Here is a 20,230-nt window from a genome sequence, read left to right as displayed (position 1 = left end):
TCTTTTTCCGGGATTACTAAAGGAAATTTTAAGGGGATGACACCATCCTGAACATTTACTCCGGTGTCCGGTATCCTCATTATGAGAATAATTAGCCGTTACAGTAATAAAATCCCAAGTTGAGGTGGGTTTCCAATTAGTATCCCCGGTAGTTTCACATCCCCAGCTTTTGCAATAAAAGTTTTCAGTTCCACCACATTTATAATTCAGAGATCAAGGGCGGTGGAACCCGGGGCATACGTAGAAAGTGAGGATACCAAGCATCATTCTTTTGCCTGCATTTTTGCAACCCGGCCCAAACCAGTCAGTTTCCGAAACTTTGGAAGGGGCAGTGTTCATATCATGAGAATCTTCTGTATCCCAATAAGGTGCTCCTATAGCCAATTTACAAACATCAGGAAAAAGATCTGGCCACCAGGTCCAGGGGGGTGCAGTATGACTAATGGACCAGGTTACATCTCCAGTCTGAGAAATTACCTGCCAAGTTAAACGTTGGGGGAGGTGAGGGCTAAAATCACTTACAGTCAATAAAGGCAGTAAAACCAAAATTATAAGTCCTAGGTTCGTAGAAGCTTGAGTTTGAGCGGGTTGTCGGTTCTTTGGGCCCGCCATCCTGATGATGCCGTCGCTGGTGCAGCCTTCACATGTGAAGCATGGATTCAGGCAGCGATGCCGTCCACTTTTATGGCCGTTGGGGTGGTGAGGAGGACGGTGTATGGTCCTTTCCATCGAGGTTCCAACGTCTGGGTTCGATGCCGACGGACGTATACGGAGTCTCCGACTTGGAAAGGATGAGTTTCTCCCGGTGTTCCCGGTTGGTAGGCCTTGGCGTTTTTGGGACCATATTTCTTTCTGGACCAATTGGAGTCCCAGTAGCCTAGCATATAAGTCAGTGTTATTTTGACAATCAGGTTTTATTTCTTTTCCTAAAGTGAGGAGGGGAGGCGGGGCACCATATAATATTTCAAAAGGAGTAAGATGGTATCGGGAAGGTGTATTTCTAACCCGGAATAGGGCCAAAGGAAGGAGCACCGTCCAATCGGTACCGCCAGTCTCCAAGGACAATTTAGTTAGGGTCTCTTTTAGAGTCCTATTCATTCTTTCTACCTGACCTGAACTTTGGGGTCTATAGGCACAATGTAATTTCCAATCAGTCCCCAAATATCTGGCCACATCCTGACTTACCTGGGCGACGAAGGCTGGACCATTATCAGACCCTATTACCTTTGGTGCTCCAAATCGAGGAAAAATTTCTTCTAAAATCTTCTTGGCTACTACAGCAGCTGTTTCTTTCTTTGTTGGGAAAGCCTCTATCCATCCTGAAAAAGTGTCTACAAAAACTAAAAGGTATTTATTACCGTACCTTCCAGGACGCACTTCGGTAAAGTCCACTTCCCAGTAAGTTCCTGGGCGGTCCCCCCTGAGTCTCTTTCCAGTTTCAAGTTTCCCTTTGTGAGCATTTACCTGTTGACATGGGACGCATTCCTGCACAATTTGTTCAGCTAATTTTGTCATTCCAGGGGTTTCGTACCCGGCTTTTTGTAACAAGGCTACCATCTTTTTAGTCCCCAAATGTGTCCATCTGTGCATCTGTTGTAACATGGATTCTGCTTGCTGAGGGGACAAAGTTCCTTTTGTTGTGGCCGGGATGATTTCTTCATCGTGCCCTGGTTTTTCAGGAACTTTATCTGACAGTCCTAAAATGACTTCTCCCGATGCTATTTCTCGGGCCACTTGGTCAGCCATATTATTTCCCCTAATTACTGGGGTATTTCCTTTTTGATGTCCAGGGCAGTGGATGATACTGCCCGTTGTTCCTTATCGCCCCAAACGAAAGGAGTGCTGTTTTTGGTTAGGGGGTACAATGGGGCCGCCAGCTCAGCAAACCCTGGAATCCATAGTCTACAGAATCCGGCCGTCCCCCAAAATTCTCTAACCTGCCTGGCGTTTTTGGGAGCCGGAATTTGGGCCACCGTATCCTTTCTGCTCTCCGTGAGCCCTCTTTGCCCCCCTTTTAATAGATACCCCAGGTAACTGACCTGTTGTTGGCATATTTGTGCTTTCTTGGCTGAGGCTCTATATCCCAGGGTTCCAAGTTCCGTTAACAGTTTTTCAGTACCCTTGATACAATCTTCTTGGGTCTCAGCAGCTAATAAAATATCATCAACGTATTGGAGTAATGTTACCTGGGGATTTGATTCTCTATATAATGCCAAATTCTGATGGAGGGCTTCATCAAAGATGGTCGGGGAGTTCTTAAATCCCTGAGGTAGCCGTGTCCATGTCAGCTGACCAGACATTCCCGATGTTGGATCTTTCCATTCGAAGGCAAAGTAGGGTTGGCTCAGGGGAGAGAGTCTTAAACAGAAAAAAGCATCTTTAAGGTCCAAAACAGTATACCACGTATGTTGAGGTGGAAGAGTGCTCAGGAGGTTGTAAGGGTTTGGAACTGTGGGGTGGAGGTCTGCCACCCGTTTGTTTACCTCTCGTAGATCCTGCACCGGCCGATAATCATTTGTTCCTGGTTTCTTTACCGGCAGGAGAGGGGTGTTCCATGCTGATTGACATCTTATTAAGATGCCCAAGTCTAGTAGCCTCTGTATATGGGGACGGATACCGTCTTTGGCTTCTCTACTCATGGGGTATTGACGGACCGTTATTGGGGTGGCAGTTGCCTTGAGTTCCACTAGCACCGGGGGCCGGCAGTTTCTGCCCAGGCTTGAGGGAACCGAGTTACCCAATCTGTAACATTAACTCGTGAGGATGAAGGCTGCTCGTATAATTTATATTCATCTTCTAATTTCATAGTCAATATTTGAAGTAACCTTCCTTTATTATCAGTTATGGTGGGACCTTCTGGCTGAAAGTGGATTTGAGCCCCTACTTTGGAGAGTAAATCTCTTCCCAGCAAAGGATAGGGGCATTCCGGAATAATCAAAAATGAATGGGTTACTCGTCCAATCCCAAGATCTACTGTCCTTCGTGTGGTCCATGAATATTGTTTATTCCCAGTGGCTCCTTGTACCCATGACCTTTTAGCTGAGATAGGACCTTTTGAGTGGAGAAGGACGGAGTGCTGGGCTCCGGTATCCACCAAAAATTGAACAGGTTCCCCCTCCACTTTAAGAGTTACCCGGGGCTCGGGGAGAGGGTTCGAGCCCTGACTTTCCTAGTCTTCTTCTTCCAATGTTAAGATCTTGTTTCTGGTTGGCCTTCCTCCATTCTTTTTCTTAGGGCATTCTCTCGCCCAATGTCCTTTTTCTTTACAGTAGGCACATTGGTCCTTGTCTAATGGCCGCCTTCTGTCTGCCATTCGCCCTTCCTGCCCACTTCTATCCCCTATATTTCTTCCTCCAACCACAGTGGCCAGTATCTTACTTAAATTCCTCTCTTGTCTCTTATCTCGTCTTCTTTCACGGGCTGCCTGCTCTTTCTGCTTGCTTTCTTCCTTCTCTTCCTCTGTTTCTCTTTTGTTATATACTTTATCTGCCTCTTTTACTAACTCCTGAAGCGAAAATCCCTGCAAGCCATCTAGCCTCTGTAATTTCTTCTTAATATCAGGGGCCGCTTGATCTATGAAAGCCATTGCTATAGTAGCCCTATGTTCCTCCGAAGTTGGATCATAAGGGGTAAAGCGTCTAAAGGCTTCCATTAAACGTTCCAGGAACACAGTTGGAGATTCCTGGGGCCCCTGAGTGACTTCCCTTACCTTAGCCAAATTAGTGGGCCGTCTGGCCGCTCCATGGAGACCCGCCACCAGAGCCTGGCGATACGTTTTCAGGTGCTCCCTACCTTCCGGGGCATTGAAATCCCAGTTTGGCCTGACGAGTGGGAAAACAGCATCAATCTCGTTAGGCAGCTGGGTAGGTTGCCCATTGGCGCCTAATACATTTTTTCTGGCTTCTAAAAGAACCCGTTGCCTCTCCTCAGTCGTTAGGAGAGTCTGGAGCAGCTGCTGACAATCATCTCATGTGGGCTGGTGGGAGAAAACAAGAGATTCTATTAAAGCGGTAAGGGCCTGTGGATTTTCGGAAAAAGTTGGGTTATGCATTTTCCAATTATAAAGATCTGCAGAGGAAAAGGGCCAATATTGGAGAGGTCTATTCCCTTGGCCGTCGGGGGGGCCATACTCTCTAAGAGGTAGGGCAGTGGAGTCCGGGGAGATAGCCCTCCGGCTCCTAGTGCCCGCTGAGGGACCCTTTCTTCTTCCATCATGGATGGTTCCCTTAGTGCCGAGGGCAGTGGAGCTGGGGGTCCTCTAGGTGGTAGGGGATTTGGGGCCGGAGGATAAGGGGGTGGGGAATCCAAAAGAAGCAAATTGGACTGCGGGTCAGGATAAATCGCCTTCGGTGGATCCGGGGCGTCGGGTAGCTTCTCCGTGTTGGGGTTTTTCTTTAAGGCTAATATCTCCGACGCTGCTGATGTGTGCGCGGACGTACCTGTTGAGGAAACAAAGGGCCGGACCCACGGAGGTGGGGAGAGAATTAAATCTTCCCAGACCAAGACATATGGTACTTGGTCTGGGTGTCCGTGGGGATCTATATTAAATATCTTAGACTTCAGCAGCTTAATCTTGTCTAATAAAAAGGATTCTTCGGGGGGCCATCCTATCTGAAATGTTGGCCATTCAGAGGCACACAAAGTCTGCCACTTTCCTTTCTTTACTTCTACCGAAAAATTATGGGCTCTGGCCCGAACTTCGGTCCAATGGCTTAGGGTAAGGGAAAGAGGAGTCGTCATAGTTTGTCCCATTGTCGTCCGTCAGAGAAGAAGAATAGACCACAATACAGAAACAGTTAAAACTCCACGAAACACATATACGCATGGGCCACCGCGAGCTCGCTTCAAAACCGAAACTTCTTCAGATGGCAGTTATCACCAAGGGAACTGCCGAAACCGAGTGAAGGGGAGACAGAGTTTGCCTCTCCTTCCAGATGAGCCACCAGGGCGTCCCCTAGGGCTCATGGACGCCGGCTATTAGCACGTCTGCCTAGCCAGAGGTCCGATACAGATTCCATAATAAGCCGATTCTTACGGCTTTCCTCCGATAATGGCCCACAAAGAACAAGGGACAAACAGACAATCAAGCTCGAGCTTACCTGGTACCTCCAACTCCCGATGTTCTTGTGCTCCGGGGCGAGTGGAATCCCGGACGAGCCCCCAAATGTTAGACCTTCGCGGTCTCCTAGGAGTTTCGACTCGCCCAGGAAACAACAAGAGTCGGAAGCCGATGCAAAACGCAAGAGGTTTATTGAAGGCCGGTGCACCGGGGTTCCTTGGTCCTCACGCAGGAGGTCGAAGAAGGAACCCTTTTGGGCGCGAATATGTCAGTTTTATAGGTTCCCACTTCCCCGTATGTAAATTATAGATTTGGTTGTGTTCTCCTGCTGATTGGTCCCGGCTTAGGCTTGGACCAGAGAGGGAACTTGTCCCTAGCTGCCTGATTGGTCTTTGACAGACACCTTTTTTACATTTTGTTATCTCCCTCCTTCTCGGAAGGGGGCTGGACATCCTGGAAATTCACCCATTGTCTAAGAAGCCCCTATTGTCTGGAGAGTTCTTAATCATTAGCTGGAACAATGTCCCTCGAGTCCCACACCGTTAAAAAAAAATCCACCTAAAATTACCTACCTGCCCCACCTCCTCTCTCTATCTCCCTGGCATGACCCTCAACCTTTCTCCTTAGATTTTAGGATTGAATTTACAGAAGTAAAATGCTCCTAGGATTCCACCCTACCATCTCATTAAACATTCTGTGTGTCTCATCAGCAGCCTTATAATAGAATTTTTTTTTTTTTTTTTTGGCGGTACGCGGGCCTCTCACTTCTGTGGCCTCTCCCACCGCGGAGCACAGGCCCCAGACGCGCAGGCCCAGCGGCCATGGCTCATGGGCCCAGCCGCTCCGCGGCATGTGGGATCTTCCCGGACCGGGGCACGAACCCACGTCCCCTGCATCGGCAGGCGGACTCCCAGCCACTGCGCCACGAGGGAAGCCCTTATAATAGAATTTTAATCATATATCTCTAGATAAGAAACGACAAATGACAACTAAAAAGTGCGTCTCTCCATACGCACACGCCATCACATCAGGTTTCAGTGACCACTGCGGGAGGCTGTCTTACAAGTCAACTCCCCTCATTAATACATGGGAAACTGAGGCCCTGTGGTCACAGGACCCAGTGGAGGACTCAGGTCTCCTAGGGTCTTGTGCACTTGAGGGCAGGGGTAACCAGAACCAGCTCCTTCCCCCAGTGGATAGAGAGTAAACACAGCAAAACCACACCTTAGCCCAGCACCGGGCTCACAGTAGGACCCAACTGTAGTGGACAATGGCAACGCTCCCAGATCCCCAGGGCCACCTTCACTGGTCCCGTGTACCCTTCCCCAGCCTCTGCATGCTTTCACCCCTGACCAAGGCACCTGTGACTCTTTGCAGAGCTGTCCTCCCACCACTGGGGCCAGCTAGGGCAAACTGGGAAATAATTTACACTCCAGAGCTTTCTTGCAGGCCCGGGCTGGGGCTGGTTCTCTGTCTGAGGTCGCATACTGCTAGACTTCCCACCACGTCCCCGTCATCTTCTCCCACTCTCTTACCAGCCTCTCCCAGGATCACTTCCTGATGAGAAATCAGCCGCATCTGGACCCTCACCTCAAGGTCTTCGGGAAGCCTGACCAAAGACACCAGGCAACATCTGGGGACGAGTGAAGGCATCGCGCCTCCAGAGAAGCGGCTGAAGGAGGCGGCAGTAGGAGTGGCACTGAAGTGTCCGGTGGGCTGACGCCGGGATTAATGAAGAGTTGCCAGGAGCCTCCGCTGAAAACAGCTCCCATAGGCTCTGGCCCCACCAGGAGCACATCCGCCAGCACAGGAGCTCTTTCAACATCCCCAGGGACACTGTGAGCCCAGAGCCCTCATGAAGGACCATTCTGGATTGACTCATCTTCTGGATAACTGAGCACACGCCCTGTTAATGGATAACATTTACACCCCTTAGAGTTCGCAGCCGCTGCTGTAATCAGGGCGCTCGAAGCAGCCGCCTTCATCCGGGCCGTTTCTCAGCAGCAGCTTCCGGGTGCGGCGGGTTTTCCATCCTCCGCCATCCTCGAGCCCACTTCCGGAAGTGGGGGCGGATGGGAGGTGGGCGTGGGGGCTGCTGGGTAAATGCTCTGCCTGCTAGAGTCGTTCTGGATGCCCCGTTACCCAGAGCAGCTTCGGCAGTCATCTGTATGTTGCTTTTTCCTCCTTCCCTGTCGCAGGCGCCTGCCTCCTGGGATCACCTCCCAATTAGACTGCATCCAAGCCCTTGCCCCAAGCTCTGCTTTCAGGGGACCGCAAATCAAGCCAGTGTTGTACGTAACGTGCACTTTTCCAGGCAGCCCGGGTCATCATTATCCACCAGGGCTTATTATTTACTTCCAGCTCTGCGCTGGAATACGTGTTACCTTGGGAGCTACCCAAGTGCCCGCCACTAAATGGCCCAGCTGCGCCTCGTCGGGAATTCGTGTTTGATTCTGCCATTTTTGTGTCTCTTTGTTTGTTGCTAGCAAGTATCTAGCAGGACTGCCACCCTCCTCCGAGTTTACGTTTTTTGCCTTTAATCTACTACAGTCTGGAAACCATATGACCAAACGTGATGGACTTGTGTCTAACATAAAAGTGAACAGACCCTGAGTGCAGGAATATTTCTTTGAGCAAATGCACGAGCTTTCATCCAAGGCACTGGAAACTTATTTTGGCTGCTCGTGAGACATTTTTCTTTTTCCTGGTTAGAGCTCTAATTTGGAGAGTGTAGAGGTTGGATAGTGAAATTTTGTATGAACGAGTTCTTCTATTTCAGTTTAAATAGGTGACGTGTTTGTGGGCAAAGGCAGTGGATCTAATAATACTTATTGCAAACGCCCTAAGGCAGCGGTCCCCAACCTTTTGGCACCAGGGACCTGTTTCGTGGGAAGACAATTTTTACGGGGGGGGGGGAGCGGGGGGCGTTAGGGAGGGGTTGGGGGGGGGGAGGGGGCTCAGGCGGTAATGTGAGCGATGGGGAGCCATGGGGAGTTGGAGACGAAGCTTCGCTCCTGCCTCACGCTCGCTTCCTGCTGTGTGGCCTGGTTCCTAACAGGCTGCGGACTGTTCCCGGCCTGGGGGTTGGGGACCCCTGCCCTAAGGCTTCGGCCTGCTGTTTATTAGGATGTGCTAACTCCACAAATGCAAGTTTTAGGACTCTGAGGGTGTTCACAAGTTTGCCAGCTTCACAGATGCCAAAAGTATGATGTCTGACACACAGATTTTGGAGCAAAAATAGAATCCAACCAGGGATTGAATAAAAATCTCCTTGTTCAGCCTCCTACGGTTCAGTCTAACCCCTTTCCTCTCCCAAGAAGTCGTATGTCCCCTCCTGTGGGCAGGAGGACGTGTGTGCCCACACTGGCTTCAGGTAACTCCATGGGATTCCTCCCATGGGAAGAGTTGTGTTCTGGGCTCGCCTCTCTCCCCGGCAACTTTCTCAGCCTCAAAGGCACCAGGGACAACCTGTGGGTACCAAGGCTGATGGCACAGCTGGGGAAAAGCCACAAAAGAGCTACACTTCAGGGACAGGCTGAGAGCACACTGCAGCAGGTGTGTCGATGGTAACCCACTGCAGCCCTGGGAGGGGCACAGGGGAGAAACAAGGGGTCAGTGAGCTGAGTGTTTTCTGTGCTGCTGAGAACAGGGGTGGCAAAAGCATGTGGGTGTTTTTAGGGGAAAGGTTGATCGGGAGAGAGGGAGGCCTCGGCTGCAGAACCTCCTGGGACATGCAGTGAATGGTGAATGGGAGCTTCCTTCTTGGATGGGCTCAGCCCCACAGCGTGGCAGTGTGCTCCCTGCTGGAGAGGGACTAAATCTAGGCAGAGGGAAGCATATCCCACGGGGCCTCCGTCCCTGAACAAGCCATGGTTTTGAAGACCGCAAAGACTGGTGTTCTGGGCAAGGCAGCAGTGACAGGAGGGCTGAAGTTTGAGGGTCACGGCTGCTCAGAGGACATCAGGGTTGATGAAGTACCCTCACGGGGTGGTCACTATGTGTGGTTTAAGGGCTGGAATTCGCACGGGGCGGGGGGGGCTGCCAAGGATGCGGCTGCAGGCAGGCAGGAGGCCAGGTGGTTGTCGGGGGGTCAGCAGGGCTGGCGCTTGGTGTGCCTGAGGATGGCGCAGCCTCAGCGAGACCCACTGTCCCTCTGAGATGCTGACAGCTGCACCCACCTGGGAATCCTCTGGGGCCATGTGGGAGGGAACCGCATGGATTAGAGCTTCGGTGGGGATACAGAAGTCCCTTGAGGCAAGCTCACCGCCGCAAAGACTGCAGGGAGAGACGCCTCACATTTGGCAAGAGAAGAAAACACGCCACCTCTAAAGAGGTGATTGAATTGCCTCCCACGCTGAAATCTGTGAATTTCCCAAATCCGTTATTCCCCAAGGCAGAGGTGAAATCTGATTATGAGAAACGATCAACTTCTTGGTTAAGAGCGATTTGGCTGACCCACGGAACTGGCAGGAGTTCAGACCCGGACCCCTGCTCCTGGGGGAGGGGCACTGCGTAACTGGACCAGGAGTGTCCCAGCAGCCACTCGGCTCCTGGGTTCCTAGGACCTGAGGTCACCCCAACCCCGACCCTCTCACCTTTACCCTATTTCTATTGATGAGACTCTTGTGCAACCCCTGTCCCCCACTGGTGGTACCTTCAGCCCCTACCAAAGACACTAGTGAACCCCCGCCCACCACAAATACTGACCCCCAGGCTGGCACCCCCATCTCCTGGGCCCCCAGCCCCTGGCTACTTTCCTGTAGCCCCTCCCCAGACCCCTCCCTGTCAATGCTGATGGTGCCTTCCTGCCCTGGCCTGGCCCTGCCCCTGCCCCTGCCCTCTGCTGCCCAGAGGATGGATCTTATCCTTCCTCCTCGTACCCTCCCTCCCCTCCTCCTCCGGCTGCCATAGGGACAAAATTACCTATATTTTGTAGAGAGAACTCTATATTAGTAGGGGATGCAGGCTGGGTCCCTGTTGCTTGTATAAATTATACAGACCATGAAAAACAAAGCTGAGTTTCCTCCTGTGTGCTGGACTGGTCCAAAGAAGACAGAACATGGGAGCCACCCAGGAAGGTTGCTCTCCAAATTCATCACTTCCAGCTCAAGGAGTTTCCAGAAAAAAAGTTCAGTCCCATTGTGCTGAATGTTCAGTTCAACGTGGGACACTAGATTGTCCCGAATCCTGAGGGGTGGTATCCAATCCTGGTCTCTGCTAGCAGAAGGGCTTCAGTGGGACAGTCTCTGAAAGGCTTTCCTGGGAAGGGCAAAGATCTCTCTCAACCGTGGACACAAAAGTCAGCTGGAGCCTGGTCCCTTGAGCAGGAAGAAAATGTCAGTATTACTCCAGAACCGTTTCTCTAATTAGCAAGGTCATCAAACAGTCTCTTCTCCTCATTCCTTTGTCGTTCTCAGGACCGAGTTTCTGCTTCTGCAGCTGCCAAGATGAGGCCCCATGAAGCTTCCAGCCTGAGCACACCAGCCTTCCAGACCATCAGCACACCTGCTTCAAAGGCCTTATAGGCAAATGCCACCTTTTTCAGCCTCGCAGGGTCATTAGCGCTCCCCACTCCACAAAAGGAATGTCTTTGACCGTGAAGGATCTCTCTATGAAGGCTGACCCCAGAGTCTCTGGAATTTCTATGAAATCCAGCTTGACGAGGAAGGCCTGGCAAGGCTGCTGTTGGGATAATCCATCCTACAGGAGTGGAACCAAAGCACACAGGCAGGCCAGCCGCATAGTATGAGGAAGAAATAAAACGACCCCTGGTGTCAGCCATGGAGGGAACCTATCCGATGATGGCATCAGGAAAATGGCTTCTCTACCTACCAGGGGGGCCTCTGGCCCAGAGCCCAGCCCTGCGGGAAGGCGGTCAAGTCTACACTCCACACTTGTGGTCCATCCACAGCAGGAGGAGGGCACATCCTTCATGAGGGCTCCCAACCATGGTTTCTATGAAGACCACACCCTGCGAGAAGCAGCTGCTTATGAGAAGTTGTGACTGGGGAGGGTTACACTGGAGCTGGGATGACTGAAGGGCTGGGATGATTGAGGAGATGGGAAAGCTGCTTCCATTTCTGAAGGTCACTGTAGGGACAGGAGTGTCCACTTGGCCAGGCCAGCGGGGAGGCCCATTTGGACAGTTGGAGCTGCCCAGGGAAGGTGGGCTGTGTCAGGAGAAAGTGAGCTGACCATCACTGGTCACAACCAGTAGGCAGCTCCTGAGGGGCCAGCCTGGAAGGCCCCGATGGCACTCTGCATGTCGAGGGCCCGAGGGCCCAGAGCTCTGAGAGCTTAGACTCTGGCTGGGCCCTGCTGCAGGTGCCCAGCATCCCCAAAGCCAGGTGAGCCTACCTTGGAGGGCCGGGGCAGGAGGTGAGACCTTCCACACACCCACCTGAAGAGGACGTCAGTGCTCAAAACTTTCAGCCCCTGGTTACCAGATGAAGATTCAGGGGCCCAGGGAGGGCAAGTAACTTGCTCACAATCGCAGAGCAAGGTTGAGACAGAGCGGATGCCACAATGAGGCTTCCTAATCTTTTCTCTCTCTCCAAAGGCAGCTTGAATCTCTACTCCCTTTTACAAAGCTTCTCTGCAACGGGGAAATGAGAGGTACCATCACACGGTGTGGGAAAGGCGGCCACAGTCTCTGCCTGTGGGGAAAAGGAGCCAGGAAATAACTTCAAGACCTCCACTGACAGAGACTGTGATGGTTCATTTTACGTGTCAACTTGACTAAGGGATGCCCAGATAGCTGGCGAAACACTGTTTCTGGGTGTGTCTATGAGGATGTTTCCAGAAGAGATTAGCATTTGAATCCATAGACTGGGTAAAGATGGCCCTCACCAATGCAGGTGGGCACCATCCAATCCACTGAGGGCCTGAGCGGAACATAACGGTGGAGGGAGGGCCAATTTGCCCTTCCGCTTGAGTTGCAACATCTGTCTTCTCCTGCCTTTGGACATCAGAGCTCCCGGTTCTCCGGCCTTCGGACTCTGAAGCTTACAGACAGCAAATCGTGGGATCTCTCAGCCTCCATAATTGCGTGAGCCAATTCCTATAATAAATCTCCCTTCTCTCTCTCCCTCCCTCCCTCTCTCCCTCTCTCTCTCTCTCTCTCTCTCTCTCTCTCTCTGTATATATATATATATCCTCCTGGTTCTGTTTCTCTGGAGACCTTGACATCTAGCTTTTGCTCCTTCTGTTACTTTGGAACAGTGGAGCTCGTCACCAACAGACCCAACACCGCTTTTAAAGGAAATAAATCTTAACAACCCCTTCAGTCTCCCGAAATAAATTTCACAGATATCGTCAGATCTCAAAGAGAATTTAAAAATTAAATGTTCTGACTGTCATAAGCTAGAAAGAAAAGGCAGTTTATAATAAAATAATATTCATTTTTGCGTGTAAATGCTTGGATAAGACCTCACCAGAGACTTGATGAAGTAGAGGCTTTAACCTACTAGATACTGAGTAAGGGATGAATTTAAGAGAAGTTGCTTTTCCTCTATACGCGACTTCTTGAAATAAGAGTTAAGCATTGCCAAGGGGGATTTTTTTCCAAAATCCTGAACAACTCTGAATAAAATTCCAAAGAAAATAAAGCACAGTCTTCCCAGAATATATATATATATACTAAGGGGCAGTCCTGGAAAAAGTGTGCAGACGACAAGGCAGAGACCACAATTTTGAGTGTATATGAACAGAGACCATCACCGGCAGGATTTCACCCACAGCAGTGTCTGGAGGTCTGTTTGGAAGCCATGGGAGACGCCAGACAACCCACATTCGTGCTGGATTGTCCCCCCACCCTCCCCATGCGGAACATCACTGGGACAAATCTGAACGCCCGGCATGTCTAAACGCCACGAGGTGGAGGTGCACCCGGGACCTCAGCCTCCGCTCCAGCTGCTCCCTGGGAGCGGGCACGTTCCAGAATCGCAGGAAACAGAAGCTCGGCAGGAAGCCGGGAAGCATCCATGTGGTCATGTTGTCCCTTCTGGAGCTCCCTGGTTGTGACTTCCCGGAAAGCAGTTCTCCCAGTTGGCCACGCGGGGGCGCCCTGAGACCCAGAATCGGAACCTTTGCAGGTTTGTGAGATGTTGAACTGTCTACGGATGCAAGAGATGGAGGCAGGCCGAAAACAGTGTGAGAAAGAATTCCTTACTGCACTAGTATTGTGCGAGATTGTCTATCTGTGGCAGCACCATCCACTTTTCCAGTATCCACTGTTAGCACTGAATAATTTTGTAAATGGTGTTTCCAATCCTCCCAATAATATAATCTTGATATATAAACAGCAATGTCAGCATCCTCCCAGAAACACCAATGAATACGGGTGAAACAAGTGCAATGGCCAGTTCTTGCCTCCCCCACACACGCACACACACACACACACACACACACACACACACACTTCTCTAGAAATAATAATAATAAGAGATAACATTTTTGAGAACTTACCACGTCTCATTGTTTTCGGTTCTTTCCATGAATGAATATTTTATCTTCACCAGTAGCGCTGTGAGGTGGGTAGTATTATCCCCATGATAAACAGCACGGATGAGAAAACTGAGGTGCAGAGGGTTTCAGTAACGTGCCCAAGTTTACCTTGCTAGCAAGTGGCGGGGAAGTCACTGAAGAACTGTGGAACATTCCAGGCATCAGCGCAAGGACTCGCATCTGCTGTAACGAGGTGCTTTGGAGGGACTTAGCCACCCTCGTCCTTGTACTGCAAGAAAACAAGCCAGCGTGCACTCAGCTTATTGTTTCTCCAAAATCTGAGAACACTGAGGATGATAAAATAAAACCAACCAACAAACAAAAAAAACCTATGAGATATTTTGGGACACAGTGTTGTGGCTTATTTTGTTCATGAATTCATCCCAAGCATTACACCAGGTGGGTCTGAAGGTGAGCATTTGCTCCACAACCCTGGGGCAGCTACAGATAGTGGGAAGACCTAGAACTGGACAAAATCGAGCCTTGAGTTTTCAAGCCTGGCTAAGCATTAGAATCACTGGGGATGGGGGGTGTGTGTGTGTGTGTGTGTGTGTGTGTGTGTGTGTGTTTAAACTGATATCTGGGTCTCCCTAGGCCAGTTGAATCATCATCTCTGGAAGTGGGGCCCTGTTGTCTTTTATAACTTCCCACAGGTGATTCTAGGATTCAGTCAGCATTGAGAACCAACCTCCTCTGGCCCAGAGAGGAGCCATGATTTGCCAAAAGCCAAATGTTAAGGAAGGGGGAGCCAAGTGTCCTGATTTCTTTCCAGAGCCCATCAGAAGCTCTACTGCTGCCCCAGACTGGGCCCACCTCACAGGGAAACAGACAGCAGGACAGAGGGCCCTGGGTGCACAGCACACTCAGAGCTGCCTCTTTGTCTGCGTACCTCGGTCTGGGGGGATGCTCAGCGCCCCCTGCTTCCTGTCAGCTCCAACCTGAAGACCCTAGCAGCCCTCAGTAGTCAGGACCTGCACCATTGCAGGCTCAGGCCTGGCCTCCCTGGCCCTGAAGAGAACCCCTGAACCCTCACCTCTGCCCCCATTGTTTCCCCACTTTCATCAGATGGTTGGGTCACCAAATAATATACCCAATTAAATAAATACCCAGCTTTTTTAGTATAAATATGTCCCTAGCAGCATGTATGTGCTTATTTGTAAATCTGGCAACCCTACCCAAAGAGCACAGTGACTCTGATCTCGTCCAACCAACTTGAAAGGGCCAGCAAGCAGCTTGCCCTGTCAGCCGGTGCTCTTTCCACAGCACCATTCAGCACAGAGAAAAATTATTATATCTTAACCTAACAAAGAGTTCTATTGGGAGGGAATATAATTAAGAGAAATGTCTGCGGGATTATCTTGTTCCTTCATCCCTGGCGGTAGACCCAGGGACTATTTGGACCAGCAGCTGTAGTTCAGACGGGCATCCATTCGATGGAGATTTGGGAAGCGCCTGCTGTGTGCTGGTGACCCTTTCCCCTGACAGTGGCTATCACAACCAGCTGGAAGCTAGCAGCCACGGCAGCCCAGCCTTGGGCCTGGGCAGTGAAAGCACAAGGCTTGGGGGCTGGCATCACGGGACCCTCAGTCGCTCAGGGCCTCCTCCTTTCTGGGGAAGCAACGTTCCCCAACCTTGGAGGACCTGGTCAGGATTATTCTTAAGCCAGAGGCTTTTGGGGACTGAACCAAATGAATCTGGGAGACAGTCTGTTCCTTTGGCACAGCTGCCAAACTACCTTCCATCACCTTAGAATTTAACTGGTATCACGCTCAGGAAGCATGTCTTTTTAAAAGGACGTCACTGCACACGAGGGTGAAGTTGTACTTCCTTGTCTAAAGCTGGCATCTTTCTCTTCCCTTTCCCCAAAACCGCCCCTGCCCTTGGTCGATGGCTTCACGGTCCTCCCTGTCTCCCAGGAGAGAAAATTGAGAGTCACCCCAGGTTTCTCCCTCCCCCCATCTTTCAGCCCCACCCACTGGACCCCTGACTCCCTCACCAAACCCTTTCTTTGCCTCAGGCTTGCTCGTGTCCTCGAAGGAGTGGCTGCACCAGCCAGCGGTACCTGGAGGCTCCCCTGTGCCCGTAATCCAGCTTTCTAATTTCCATGGGATTAAGAGGTAGGAAGTGATACCTATACTGTTTGAATTTGCATTTCTGTAATTATTTCAGTCTTTTAATCCATCTGTGTATGTGCTGTTCGGATGCTGAAAACTTTTCATTCTATTTCCTTGGCATCCTTGAGCTGTTAGCTCAGCTCTTAGCTCAAGCCAAGCAGGAATCCTTACTGTTTTCTCTGTCTCTTGATCTCCTCAAACTTCACAGGCAGGAGCATGACCCTCCTCTGCATAAAGTCCTTCAGTAACAGCTGGGCGTTCTTAATGAACACGTGAACTCCCTGGGCCTGTCGAGGCTCCAGCTACCTTTCAGCCTTACTTATCTCCCCATCTCCTCTCCCACCTGTAGCCTGTTCCACAGGCCATGGCCCTGTCCTCACCCACTTGCCCGTCTCCATCCCTTGACTCACAGGCTTCTTGCACAATCTCAAGGCCCAGGGATCAAATGCAGCTTCCCGAGGTCTGTGCTCACCCAGACATCCACCTCCCCTGAACTCCCCAGCACCTTCTTGGTGCCCACCCCGTCTTACTTATGTTTTCATCCCATGCATTCTTTTCTGATCTCTCCACCAGACTATGAGGCCCTGGAGGACCTGCTGTACATCTGATTTATTTCTCCCTCCCCTACCCCAGCACTTCACCCAAGCCAGTCCGCACCGCAGGCTGGGAAACCAGGAAGGGGGCTGGGTCACGGTTCAATCCAGGGAGACAAAGAGCTTCCCTGGGCTGGGAACGGGAAAGGAGAAATGGACAGAGCAGCACTCAGAAGCATTCAGCGACTGGTTGGCCAAGAGGAATAAGGGGAGGAGAGATTGAAGACCACTCCCAGCTCCTGGACTTGGCGATTTGCTGGGACCCAGGAGGAGCTGGGGTCGGAGTCTGGTTTGGACGTGTTTGTGGCCGTCATGATAAAACACGGGGCTGCAGGCAGAGCAGGCGGATGTCTCATCATGGAGCCAGAAACCCGAGTCCGAGATTTGGCTCAGGTCTTTGGAGATTTGAGGTCATTAGCGTAGAGGCGGCAACTGACCCCAAGGGCCTGCACAGGGATTACCCAGAGAGCCTGAATGACAGCCAGCCCCGAGGAGACCAGCGTGCAAGAGGTGACTGTGTAAAACGGGGAGAGCAGCTGGGCTTGGGTAAGAGGGTGGTGTCCCCAGAACCAAGAGAGGACCATTTCAGTGAGTGAGCAGCCCACAGAGGCCGACACTTACAACTGCAGGGCGTCGGTCCCAGCCACCCAGCTCCCTCCTCCCCCCTCCCCTCGGGGAGCAGCCATCCCATGGCTGAGCGGGCAAAGCGTTTCCCCTCCAGAGCCCCTGTCACCTGACTTCTCCTGGAAGCGCTGGAGGCGGGGCACAAACGGCATGAGTCCCTGAATGTGGAGTCAGAGCCCCGCCCCTCATCTTTCTGGTCACCTCTGCTTTTATCCTCTCCCCTATTTGTCTTTATCAATTAAAACCACAGTTCCAGGCAGAGAAATAGAAACAGACATTGGCTTTGAACTGGATGTCAAGAGCGGGTGGCCTCCACTTGGCGGAAATGGAGCAGGGGTAAGAGGGTATCTCAGGGTGGGGATGAGATTAGGGTGGGTATTCAATAACAGAAAAACACCAGGGCAACGCCATCAGTTTATTCTCCGGACCACGATGCAGATTTAACGGATGCTTTGCAAAGCTTGAGGAAGGCCCCATTAGGTCTCAGACTCAGAGACTGGGGGGATGAAGGAGGAAGGGGCGGCAGAGACTCGGGGGGTGAGCCCCCCCACACTCCACCCGGGGAGATGCAGCCCCATCCCTTGCATCTGAAGAACCAAAGCTTCAGCTCCCCTCGCCGGCTTCGCCTGGCTGGGCCCGGAGGCTGTCTGCCCAGGCTCCCAGCCCATCTGCTCTGCACCTAGGGCTCCCCTGCCAGAGCCTCGATCGACACAGTGACCCTCACAGAGCCGCAGCTGGACTTCAAGTCCCACTCCTGACTGCCATTGAACGTCAGTCCCGGGGAGGCCGAGCCCTGCCTGGGAGACAGCTGGACGTTCATCCAGCGACACCGGGCCTCGTCACAAGCCAGCACCACGGTGCCCTCGGGGTTGCTGTAGATGCAACCCAGATCCCAGCCGCCCCCTGGCTCCCTGTCCTCCGGCCCCGGGGCCTGGAAGCCCAGGTGGTCCTGGGTGACCGGGCACACCAGCTGCTCCTCCCTCAGGGCGGGCACCACCTGACCCTTCAGGTAGGCGGGGCCGGCACAGTAGGTCTGGCTGTTGAAGAGCCGGTCGCTATACTGGTACAGCCACCCGAAGAGATAGGCCAGGTGGCAGTCGCACTGCCAGGGGTTGCCGTGCAGGGCCAGGTTGAACAGGTTGTAATTGGTGTCAAAGATGCCCTGGGGGAGCGTGGTCAGGAGGTTCCTGGAAAGGCTGAGCACCTCAAGCATGGACAGGTTCTGGAAGAGGGCTGGGTGCAGGGCCGTCAGGTTGTTGCTGCCCAGATAGAGCTTGACCAGCCCCTCAAGGCCCCTGAAGATGCCAGCCGGCAGATGGGTGAGGGCGTTGTGTGAGAGCGTGAGGGACCCGAGGCTGGACAGGTTGGCAAAGGCTCCCTCGGGGATGGTCTCCAGCTGGTTGTGGGACAGGGACAGGCTGACCAGGCCCGGGGAATGGGCGAAGAGGCTGGCGGGCAGCGTCCGCAGTGCGTTGCCCTGCAAGCTCAGGAAGGTCAGGTTGCCCAGGGAGGAGAAGATGGACCGGGGCAGGTGGCTGATGGTGTTGCGCTGCAGCCATAGCTTCTCCAGGCGGGAGAGCCCCGCGAACGCCTGTGCGGGCAGCTCGGAGATGGAGTTGCCGTCCAGGAAGAGTTCCCGCAGGCCGCCCAGGTGGCTGAACAGCCCTCGGGGCAGGCCGGCCAGTGCGTTGTTGCTCAGCCTCAGGGTCTGCAGGCTGCAGAGGGGGGCGAACAGTTCCTCGGGCAGCTGGGCCAGGAGGTTCTGAGCGAGGTTGAGGGTCTTCAGACGTCTCAGAGGCTGGAAGAGCCTCCCGGGCAGCGTCTGGAGCCGATTGCCCTGCAGCTGGAGGGACTCCAGGACATCCATGTGCTGGAAGAGGCCCTCGGGCAGAGCCTCCAGCATGTTGAAGTTGAGGGTGAACTTGCCCAGCGAGGTCAGGTTGGAGAAGATGTCAGTGCTGAGGTTGGAGAAGGCACCGCCAGTGATCTCCAGGTCCTGGAGCCCCGGCAGCCCCCCGAAGGCATCCGGCCCGAAGTGGCACACCTGGGTGTTGAGGAAGACCACCTTGGTCAGGTTGGGGCTGCCACTGAAGGTCCTGGCTCCCACCTCGGTGAATGAGGTCTCCACGAAGATGATGTCTGTGGCGTGTGGTGGGATGTCCAGCGGGATGGCGGCCAACTCCTCGTCGGAGCAAAAGACCTCCCGGATGAAGCAGTCACACCCCTTGGGGCAGGGCTGGGTAGGCGTGGCCAGGAGCAAGAGGCAGGCCCAGCGCAGCCAGGCTCTGGGCAGCATCTCCTAGATCTGAGTGGGAAGCGAAAACAGAAGTGGCACCTTCGTCAAGGGCAGGCAGCCCAGTGACCAGCACACTGTTCAGAGAGCCAGGAGATGGGAAGCTAGTTTATGTTTCTAATAGTTGTTTTCATACCACCTCACAGCAGCCTTGCAAGGTCAATAGGACCAGAGTTCTAACCTTCTGACAGCAAGGGTGTCTCGTGGCCAGTCCACAGTCCCACCCTGCAGGTTAGTGGCAGGACCAAGACCCTGGTCTCGTGGACCTGACGTGTTCTTTCCAGATTGGAGAAAGAGGTGGGACCGAGACCAAAAGGCATGGAACAGGGGCATAAAGGGAGACCATGGGTACTGTGGAATTTTTAAGATAATATGTAAAGTATGGGCAGATTATTCCTGAGTTGGAAAGTCTTTTAACCGTAACTCTTCCTGAGTTTTCAAATCTCAGCACATTGCAGAGCCTAATTATGAGGAGATCTTACCCTCAGCTCTTTGCACCGCTGAGGCTGAGAGCAGACACAGGGACAAGACGGGCTCTTATCTTGGAATGAGTCCGCCTTCTCTTCAGTGCTGCTGCCAAAACGCTCCCCTCCTGCCCGCCACCCCTATCACCAGCCTGGAGCCCACGGAACTTCCAACACTGTGTGGACAGGTGGGTCCCAGATGAGGGGATTCCACAGACCTGTAGGTTTTTGTTTTAAATAAGGGAAGGGGACCAAGTTTTTAGTTCACTAAATATTAAATTTTTTTAATGCCAGCATCTACCACAGGTCACAAATTGGTGACACAGCTAACAAGCACATTTTACTTACCACTCAGTCTTTTTTATGTCTGAACCACTAGCTGGCATGTAGAAACTGAGAAATAGCACATTAAATGTTTCCAGACTTCAGGATGATTTAGGGACATTGGGTTCACATTCCCACATAACGAGATCAACGGGGTCTTAATTGTCCCATTAGGGGGTCTGTACCCCCCACATCTCTACTGCTCCCACCCACGTCATCATTTACATGGCTTCTAGTGGTTCGAGTTCCATGAG

The 20,230-nt window shown here is 52.3% G+C and overlaps 1 protein-coding gene across 1 annotated transcript; it reads right to left on the bottom strand.

The window, feature by feature from the left end:
* Positions 1-17,574: 17,574 nt before the first annotated feature.
* CPN2 (carboxypeptidase N subunit 2) lies at positions 17,575-19,191 on the bottom strand. The gene has a single exon (XM_027106985.1). The coding sequence runs from the start codon at positions 19,189-19,191 to the stop codon at positions 17,575-17,577; it is 1,617 nt and encodes a 538-aa protein (XP_026962786.1).
* Between the last annotated feature and the right edge of the window lie 1,039 nt (positions 19,192-20,230).

Source organism: Aethalodelphis obliquidens, unplaced genomic scaffold, assembly GCF_003676395.1.
Source record: "Aethalodelphis obliquidens isolate GAN/ISIS:26980383/991018 unplaced genomic scaffold, ASM367639v1 scaffold1, whole genome shotgun sequence".
Taxonomy (NCBI): domain Eukaryota; kingdom Metazoa; phylum Chordata; class Mammalia; order Artiodactyla; family Delphinidae; genus Aethalodelphis; species Aethalodelphis obliquidens.
Note: the sequence above shows the minus strand (reverse complement) of the source record. Positions and strands in the feature narration are given on the sequence as shown.